The 10,317-nt window shown below is 47.5% G+C and overlaps 1 protein-coding gene across 1 annotated transcript in view; it reads right to left on the reverse strand.

Moving 5' to 3' along the window:
• Window positions 1–3,032, reverse strand: part of arhgap12b (Rho GTPase activating protein 12b) — a gene marked incomplete at its 5' end in the record, with an annotated part of 45,800 nt that extends 42,768 nt beyond the window's left edge. The window contains one exon of the mRNA XM_079181027.1: window positions 2,355–3,032. Coding sequence (XP_079037153.1) covers window positions 2,355–3,032 — 678 coding nt within the window. The remainder of the gene's footprint in view (window positions 1–2,354) is intronic.
• Between the last annotated feature and the right edge of the window lie 7,285 nt (window positions 3,033–10,317).

Raw genomic sequence — 10,317 nt, forward strand, 5'->3', positions numbered from 1 at the left:
CTTGGCTCTTGAATCTAGTATTCATTGATACAAGCACATACAATATGCTCTTCTATGTGTATATGTAAATTATTGGCCCTATGGCCACATTGTGTTTTTTATGCTTTTAAATTTCTGCTCTGTTGAACACTTTGTGACTTTTTTTGTCTGTGAAAAGCTCTGTATAATACAACTCAACTTTCTTCAAAAATATGATTAAACTCAGTTAAATCAAACGGTATTACTCTGTATGTGTGTGCATGCATGTAAACAGTCAGTGTATGGCTTGTGTATTTCTTTTCTCTGTAATTTCACTTATAACATTTATTTTACATTTATGTCATGTGGTTATTTCATATAGACTATTTATTTATTGACCTAACCGTAAACATGCTATATTGGGATATATATCATTATCAAGATATGAAATGACCTATAATCAGGACAGAAGATTTTGGCCAGCCCTACTCTCTCTCTACTCTCTCTTCTCTCTCAGGCCCAGTTTGTCTGCACCCCTGCAATGACAGGAACCAGTGGAAGTAGGGGAGATAAAAGAAATTTATGTTTTTTTAACACTTGCCTGGCAACAGGCCAAACAGGACAAACTAAAACAACATCGCAAAGACAGAGGGAGTCGGTTCCACCTGCCCCGGCGACCACAGACGGCGCTGAGCTTCACGGGGAATTTTAGGCTGAATCCTGTCTGCCGTCTGTTCTTATCCGCCCTTCCAGCACGACTGCAGCCTCACAAAAAGACACTCCAAAGAGCTGCCCATGCAAATGTAAATGGCCGAGAGTGAAATGTGTGTTTATTTTGGCCCATGTGATTTGACAAGCGTGAAATGAATTCAAAAAAAGGTCGGCAGAGGCGAGAGGCAACACGGAAAACAACTATTTTCTCTCCTTGATGGGGGGGGGGGGGCTTTTGGAGGCCTGTCAATTCCGACCCATAAACCATTTAGCCGTCCCGCATGTGGGGGCTCTGAAGTTGTGAACTGTGTTGGTGTGCTTCCATTCTCACTTTTCTTTTCCCTCACGTGGCACATCACACATGGCATTCACACTAAGCGCAGTGGTCCCCACGGCGGGGCGACCGGGGGCTACAGACTGATCCTCAGCAGATATGACCTACTTTCCATTCAAGCCCGTCTCTCTTTGTTCACTCCGTGGTGGTGGTGGTGGAGGAAGGCTGCTGCAGCCTGTGGAACAAAGAACACAAGCAGCCTTCGAAACAAGCTGACCCTGCCTAGCTACAGGCGCCCCAAAAATGGCCCCGGGAAGAGCGGTGGCTCTTGAAGGAAAATCTCTTTTTTCTACTCTGATCTACCTCCGCTGCAGACGAGGGAGGCTGCAGCCCTCCACCCGCTCCATTCTCCTGGCTCTGAGTGATGAGACAGATATCACGGAGGGTGGGAGGAGGCCCGAGTTATCAACCTGGGGACTGCAGGGACAGGGAGAGGATTTATTGGGCGTTTTCATCGGGGGGGGGGGGGGGGGGGGGGGGGGGGGGGGGCAACAGGAAGTTCGGATCCCTGCATGGCGCTTAGTCACTTGATACAGATACCAGACCCCTTGCAGAGATTATCTGCCGCAATGCATTCGTTTTTGGTGTGATAATACCGTTGAATGCATTCCTGTAGCGCTACAAAACTACACGTCCAAGCAGTTGCATTTGTGGCATTTCCTTGGACTAAATGTACCTGAAGACAATTACAGAACCCTCCATTTAACAGTGAAGCTGGGAACACACCGTTTAGTCTGTAATGACCCAAGTGCAACGGCCCACCCCCCAAAAAATATGCACATCTGTACAAGCCAGACAAAATACGCTTCAAGGGCAACAGAAGCATTTTAATAAGGACCTGCAACTGTTGCCACTTTCGTCAAATCTGGCAAATGAGGCAAAATTGTTTGGAGGTAGAGCGCTGTAGGGGCTGATGAACGAATGCAGCTCGGTAAGAGACGAAGAGAGAAGAGCGTGCAATCTCTGCGCGCCCAATATGACAGAATCTGATGGGGACAGCGGCGGTTATCTGCAGCCGACCGAAGAGGGGGGGGGGGGATGAGCACATGGTGGGAAATGAATCAGGGAGAATAGAAGAAAGGAAAGGAATGCACAAAGAGGGACAACACCAACGCCTGTACTCCAAATGTCCTGTCTCCAAGGAGCTGCCATGCATTGACCGATGAAGCCGATCCTTGTAGGATGTGACTTGTTTGCTTCTACACCTGCCATTTCGGCTGAACCATGTATGCTCTGATGAAGGTCCTTTAGACCGAAAGCTAAAAATAAAGTGGTCTCTGCATAGATTTAAGTGTGTGGATATCTATTCTACCAGGACGCCATTTCTAAACAGATTTAAGTAGCACCTTACCTGCATGTGTTCTGTTGAGCTGCTGCTCAGCTCATCCCCAGACTCCGAGTCGTTATGGAGCTTGTTCAGCCGATCTCCCGACAGGTCGCCTGGTGGGGAGGCCTTACCGCTGTCCGGACTTTTGTCGTGGTTGTTCCCCACTTTGAGCGGAGGCGAGTCTGCCCGAGTCCTTGGCAACGTGGAATTGTTGGCGGGGTGATGGTTGTTGTTGTTGTGAAGAAGCACCAGTTCAGCCACCACCTTGCAGTGGAGGGGACTCCCCACGTTATGGTTGGCGTCCTTGGACAGGACCGGCGGCGTGACGCGATCAGAGGATGGCGACGGGGTGGAGGAAGGCGACGGGCGCCCAAAGCTTGACATTTCCGGCTGGGGTCTGTTGAGGTTTTCGTTGGATGCCCGGCAGATATCCAAAACGGTGGGCTTGGCCCTCAAAGTGGGCTTCTGGGGGGGCATGAGCGCCCTGCGCACCTCCCGGACGTACTGCGCCGGCACGTAAAAGGCCTTCGTGCCCTCCTCCTTCCTCACCTGCCACCAGTCCTCATTGGTCTTCTTCACCAGCATGTAGCACTCTCCCTGGCGGATGGCCACCATCTTGTCTTTGGCATTGTACTCGTAGTCGTACTCCACCTCGATGTAGATCTGGCCCGGGGCGATGGGCGGCCCCTCCCTGTCGGCCATGGCTGCCGGAACGCGCACTTGAACTCTGACCTCAGCTGCTCAGCGACCCAGGCCTGGGGGACTCCTCATGTCTGACTGGGGGGGGGGGTGGGAACTGCTGGGCTGCGGGAGACAAGACAGACCGTTAAATGTCACAAGCTGTATTTTTTAAAGGTGCAAGACCTTCAGCAAGCTTCGACACATGACCATTCACCTGCAAAAACCGCATCAACATGCTTACATTTCATCCTACAAACCTACCAGCGGGTCACACCCCGAGGTATTACTCAACTGATTACCACAACCGCAAAGTGCTACTGCTGTAACACACTCATTATGACACGATTCCCCCAGCAGACAGACATTGGTGAGTCGAATAAAGATCACCGAATGACTAACCCTCCCTGTGATCACCCAAAACCAAAACAGACAGTCAAACCTGAGTGCTCTAGTAACCGACACCACTGCTAAGGATATCCAGCCCGTAACCCGATCGCCCTCCGCAGAGCTGAAGCTGATGACAACGTGACCCCCAAGATCCTGCACGCAATCCACAGACTACAATGACTCCCCGGAGCTTGCACTCCCTCAGAGAATGCTTCCAAAAATAAGAGTGAGTGTCTTTTTGTGGAGTTCGGCTCTGCAGTTTGGCATCATTACTCATTAATGCAGATGCAATTTAGAAACCTGTAAAAAGCTTCGAGTGATCCCGTGTCAGGGGACAGCTGTGGCCCTCGCCATTCCTGCAGGGTTTATCCCGGAACGAGGCCCGTCATTGATCCGTCTTCCAGAGAGTCTCCCATCGTCGATTAGTCTAAATAAATACCGGGACGCTCCCATGGCAGACAAGCTGCTACCGAGCTCCCCTCATATCAAATTCTCCCTCTTCCTCCCTGAAATAGCTGCCGCCCCCGCCGCCACTGCCGTGGACTGACATCCTGGCGGTAAAAGCAGGTGCTTTTAGTGAGGCGTTAGAACACGCCGCTGAATCTATAAGGGGTCCGTCCCTATGTAGAGGAATATGTACACAGGCTCTGGAGCTCAGACTGACAGCTACACACCCAGAATAGATCTACGACGGTGAGAGCCGTCTGGGCCCATGAGAGCTGGGCTGCTTTTTCATAATGGACTTAAACTGTTCCATCGGTTTCAACACCATGAAACACACAGTGTTGCATCACGCAAGGGCATTTAGTGTGTGTGTGTGTGTGTGTGTGCGTGCGTGCGTGCGTGCGTGCGTGCGTGTCCGACAGCAGGCCAGTCCAAACCTGCCCCAATACCAGCTTCAGCCATGACGTCAACACACACACACGCATGTCCAGCCCAAGCCTTTGTGAATGACTGTCTCTCAAGGAACCGTTACCGTCTGATTTAGTTTGTGTGGTGAGTCACAAATCCTTGTGTAACGCCACATGGTCACAATCTACAGCTCACACCATCCCCAGAGGTGCCAGAGATGTAGTCTGTCGGAGCTCCCGGTCACGCACATGATAGTGGCCCTCTATCAACGATGCTGCATGAAGACTGCCGCGCTAGAGTAAATACAGGCCGTGTTTCCGGTGTGTTGAAGCTGTGTGCGCTGCATTCTAAAGATAAAGGATAAAAACCTGCAGTAAGTGACATGACGGTGCCGGAGAGTGAGAACGTCACGCTGTTAAGTTAGTCCAAAGATAACTCTATCTGCAGCAACTGTCCTCTTCATATCATTAGCATTCGGAGTTGGAGACACTTATCCAAAAAGATAAAGGCTCCCAAATATACACCAGTGTATGACCAAGCCACTCCACAGTCCCCACAGCGCCACAGAACTGATTACCAGACAGACAAAGCAAGCATGTGACACTAAATAATCAGCTGTGACATAACTTTGATTGTCTCTCTGGAGATCGAGCGCACCATCACTCACCTTTTCACAAACACCATTTGAAACTGTCTCCTCAAGCACAATACAGCAGAAATTTACAACTACACTCCCCACTCTCCCCCTCTCTCCCTCTCCCGCTCTGAACTGCTGTGGCGTCTCGGGGTCCTGGCAGGAGGACACGGGAGAGTAAATTCTGCTGCAATAGAATCGCCTGTCGCCGCATGGTGTCAGGGTGAAGTGAAGTCTCCGGGGAGAGTGCGGGCCAACTTGTTGCTCTGCAGAGATTCAAAGGATGACGATCATGTGTAGAAAAAAAAAAGAAAAAAGAAAAGGTTGGCAGCGCTCAGCACCGCCCTGAGACTGAACGACGACCATCTGTTTATATGGAACAAAGCCCCACTGTCCCTTTTTTCTTTTCTTTTTTACTATTCAGGAATCGATCAGTAATTTTCAAAGTGGGGCCCAAGGCGACAATGACAATCAGTTCATGATAACCATCAGGTTTTACTGTACAGTATGTTCTTGTCTCATTTGTTCATCAGAATCTTTAAATCAACTTTTTAAAACAACTGCACCTGATTTGTCATGATATTGATTGTTGTGTAAATTCTGCAGATTGTGTCGTTTGCAGACGTGATTCTATTTTACCTGTGGAGAGAGATGTGTAATTCTTAAAACCTTAACCAGTAACCGGAAATGTGATGACAGAAGTGGTTCCCTGGGAAACGTCCTAATGGTGAAGAAAATGCTAATTAAACAGTGTCTGAGCCCCTTGATCCTCATGACAGCGACGTGATGAAATCACGTGTCATTCATTTCATAACACGCTTGTGTTTAAATGGCATCATGGCTAAGCACTGTCACATAGCAGGATGTGTAGCTGGCAGAGAAAGAGAAACAAAAAGAAGGTGGTATGCGTCAACACAGAGATCACGACCTGTGCTTTTGTCTGCATCTACATCTGCAGACCAGCAGCAGAACACCCCGAGACCCGGACTGCCTTTGTCCCCTGTGCTTCATTCAAAACAGATGTGGCCGAGCAGCATCCACTCCAACATGTGCTGCTGCAGTTCTCTCCATCTATGCGGGGTTGTCTGTTGCATGCGTGGATGTGAGATGCATGAAAAATGCCATTCTTTCGTAATTATGCGATGGAAAAGCCATGACAACAAGCTGCTTGGGGCTATAAATCGTGGGAGGGGGGCGGGGGGGCTGAGCGGTGAGAGCATGGTGGGTGACGGTGAAAGGAGGGGGGGGGGGGCATAGGTGGGGGGCAGGGTCCCTTCAAGCCCCACGGACTGCAGAAATACAACACAAAAGGAGTTTAATCCATGCGCATTCACAACAAAGGGACTCCGAGTCGACACTGCGGAGGATTCCCAGGAGCGAGGGAAGGGCAGGGACGCTCCTTACCCGGAGACGGCGCCGACCCTCCGAACGGGGGACCAATATCGCCCAAAACACTCCGCGAGAAAACATAAGCTCAACCATATCTGTAGGTGCGTGCCACACAGAGACTGATGCTGTCACGTGGAATGCAGAATTACCCCGCCGCTAAACAAACCCCGAGCCAAACACAACGTTCTCATTTCGGTTGTTTTACCGGCGGGAGACATTTGTGGGACAAGTTCCCAGAGGCTCTGCGCTTTGGACAAAAAAGCACTGCAGGTTCACTCGGACACGAACCCTCCAGTCTGCAACAGCGTGCATAGCAACAAAGTAACTCCCACAGAAGCCAATAGCCTCGCGCTGACCAGGCGACGGGGAACAATTTTTAAAAAAAGCCCTACACAAAAATGAAACATACTGACCTTTAAACAAACTCCAGTCGCGTATCTCCCGTGGTCTGCGTCGACCGTAGAGGTAGTTAGGAGCAACTTTTCCCCACCTTTTTCAGCGTCGGCTGCTCCGACTTATTCCGCAGCGGACCTCTAGTCTGTCGGTCTGTTCGCAATCCCCCGCCTCTCTGCACGCGGTCAAGCTCGCTGCGGCAATACACCGCATATCCGGTCACGATTAAAAAACTAAAAGCTTTAATTGACGCACCCGGTTTGCGTGTTTTTGCCGTTTGGTACTTGGAATTACAGAAGAGCAGCTGAAAATAATGAATGAAATACAAAAAACGTGTATTTCTTTTTTTGTTGTTTTTTGGACGCCACTTTGGTCATAGCGTTCCCAATATGCTACATCAGTTAAGTATATTTAAGGGGAAACTGGAAGCTTTGTGCGTGGAGGGATAATGTATATTTTTAATTCAATGTAAGCATGACAGTGTCTTTAAATATATATAAAAACAATCAAGTAAAATGGCTGAAATGATCAAATTCACTACGATAATTGTTGTCTTAACACACATGAATGGCAATTTAAAAGGCGTCAACAACGTTGGTCATAGTATATAGCCTATTTTAAACAGTGCAGGGATTTGATTTTTTTCTACATTGTCGACTCTAGATTGTTGAATGCATCCCTAAAGCCTGGTGTCATCCAGAACTATAAATGGTGCTATAATGTATTTTAAAGTTATTGTCTCCATATGTGATCAAATGTTGTCATTATAATACGACATTGTTTCCGTGCGCGCACAGGTTACCTTCTTTTGACAAATTTGTTTTATTTTGAAGGCAAATTCCAGTAAAATCCGAGTCTAGTCACCGTGTTTCCGTCGAGCTTGGCGCAGTTGTGGTCTTTAACCCAGCAGACGCTGATCTGTCGCTCCCACCCCACACGTCTGTCAGCGCTGATAGACGACGGTTCCCCTGAAACTCCATCGAAGTTGGAATAGTTTACATTTCACCTTCGCTCTAAAAATTCGTCCCTAAAAATATATATATTGTAAGAAGAAGAATGGCTTTACCCTCATTGCTTCTCATTACTTGATGGGGTTTTCAATGTCCTAATCTTGAAACCTTTTCACATTGTTCAAATGTGTAGGATAAACATGTCAAGATGCTCCCTCCTCTCCTCAGCCGAGCTCTATCGGGAAATCACAGCGGGGAGTCTCACCATCCAAACAGGGTCATGAATGATTTAGTGCTCGGATGATCCAGGAATACAGTCTGTAGTCTCAGACCACAGAGAGGCTGGAATTAGCCTCGAGCTATATAACTCCAGGTTTACATTATTTCAGAATAATGTATGAGCGTCTGCGGTGCCGTTTAATCTCTTCTCATTGTGTATTAGCATTGTGTAAAAGCACACCCTGCTGGTGTAAGGACGGAAGTGGCAGACGTGAGCTTTGTTGATTTCAGTCTCTTCCAGTATTTAAGGACTGATAAAGTGATTAATTTATTTTCATTCAAATTTGTTTTAAGACGTTCTATTTATTTTCCAAAACCTTTAACCCACCTCTACAAGTTAGCATCCTAATAAACGTGTTTAGGATGCAGTGTTTATCTGGACAACACTTAAGACCCATAATATTAATGATGTGAACACAGTTATCTGACTCTTTTCAAATCCTCTCATGAAGGTAAATAAATTAACCACAATGAGGTTTCCACTTTAAATGTATATCTCTAGGGAAAGAACTTGACTTCAGTCAGCCAGAACACTCCTGGTGAGGGCCCTGGGCACCAGATGCTTGCAAGCAATGCATCCTGGTACATGTAGGCACTGCCAGCATGGCTCCACAAGCAAGATAAATCAGCTTTCTGGGTCAATATAGCACGCACTGAGGAATTTATTACTTCAATTGACCACATTTACCACCAACACTGATATGACATCCACATAAGATCACATACATTTTCCCTATAAGTCATCAGTAACACCTCAGGTTCATTTCAATAAAACATTTAATGGTGCCTTTAGTTCAAGGAGAAAAATGGTTAATTCAGAAGTTTTCAGTTCAGTCATTTTTTATTTGAAAGCTTTAACTTTACATTCTGTGCAAAAATAAGATTCAAGGACTCAATGGTCATTTACTGTCCTTATGTAACACAGGGTTGTATAGGATGTCACTAGGATGCCACTGCACTTGTCAGGAGTGTTACAGGGTAAGTATCAATCATCCACTTTCCTACTGGAAATTCAGTCTGGATTCATTAGCTACATTAAAAACAAAACATAATTAATGCTTTTCAAACAAAGTGATCATAAGTGGACTCTTGCCTGCAGCTATCAGGCATAAATTACATTTGTATCTACCCACTCCCAGTGCTCTTCCTGCCCTGAGCCGAGAGACAAGATGTGGAAGTAAAGGCTTTTAGAGATACGGAAAGCCAATTCGTCAAAAAATAAGGCAGAGCACGCATCACTTGCTTTACAGGTGTACAGAAGTGAGTTGTTCAGATAAAATATTGTGTCGCTCAGTTCTTACTCGACTAAACTGAAGCATCATTATGTACCAATATGTGGTTGAATACGCTTTTCAATGTCTAAATCAGTTTATTACAGTAATCTGCGCATAACAATGATGTATAGGCAGAAGGGTTTCTGGTGTTTATGATAAGTACAGTCAAAAAAACAGTGAATCACTACCTTAACGTAGTGGAGGGGTTCGTGACCCTGGGAGCTGTGTTGTTTAGGGAAATATCTTCTGGTAACCCACCACTCGCAGGGATCGGCATTGCGGTTGAGTGCATTGTGAGCTGGACGGCAAGCAAAGGCGGGGACCTAGAAGTGCTGATACTTGTTTGTGATTATGTACCAAACAGCAGTTCGGCATAGAGCTGTTCATGAGTTTACTTGGTATCAGAACACCCTCAGCCAAAGATCGATTATCAACTTTGTGGTCTAATCATCAGATCTGCGGCCGTATGTCTTGGACACTCAGGTGAAGAGAGTAACAGAGCTGTGAACTGGTCACCAGCTGTTGCTGAGTTGGATCAGATGCCAGGGGAGGCTCTGGGACAGACCTAGTAAACCCACATTTTTAGTGAGGGTGAACTGGGAACGGCAAAGGCTCCTGTCCACAGGATCTTTAGAAATGTTTGTGGATCCCTAGGGAGGCAGAGGACATGGATTCTGAGTGGGCCATGTTCAAAGCCTCCATTGTGGAGGCTGCTGCTCGAAGGTTTTGGTGAGAATATCATCGGTGCCAGGACAGAGATTTGCTCTGAGATGCTGAAGGCTCTGGACATTGTTGGGCTGTCTTGGCTGACACGCCTCTTCTGTGCTGCTTGGCGGTCGGGGACAGTACCTGTGGCGTGGCAGTTTAGAGTGGTGGTTCACCCGGAGAGTGTGCTTAAATAATCACAATTGTCAAAGCTCAGATCCAGGAAGAGCAATGGACCATTGGACCAATGGAACAGTGGACCATCTCTTTACCATTGCAGGGCTGTTGGAGGTGTCATGGCAGTTTGCCCATCCAGTCAACAAGTGTTCTGTGGACTTGAAGAAGGCTTATGACCTTGTCCCGCAGGCAATCCTGTGAGGGGTACTTTGAGAATACGGGGCACCCGGAGTTGTTGCTACAAACCCTCCGGTCCTTGTATGACC

The sequence above is a fragment of the Pholis gunnellus genome (assembly GCF_910591455.1).
Source record: "Pholis gunnellus genome assembly, chromosome: 20".
NCBI lineage: Eukaryota > Metazoa > Chordata > Actinopteri > Perciformes > Pholidae > Pholis > Pholis gunnellus.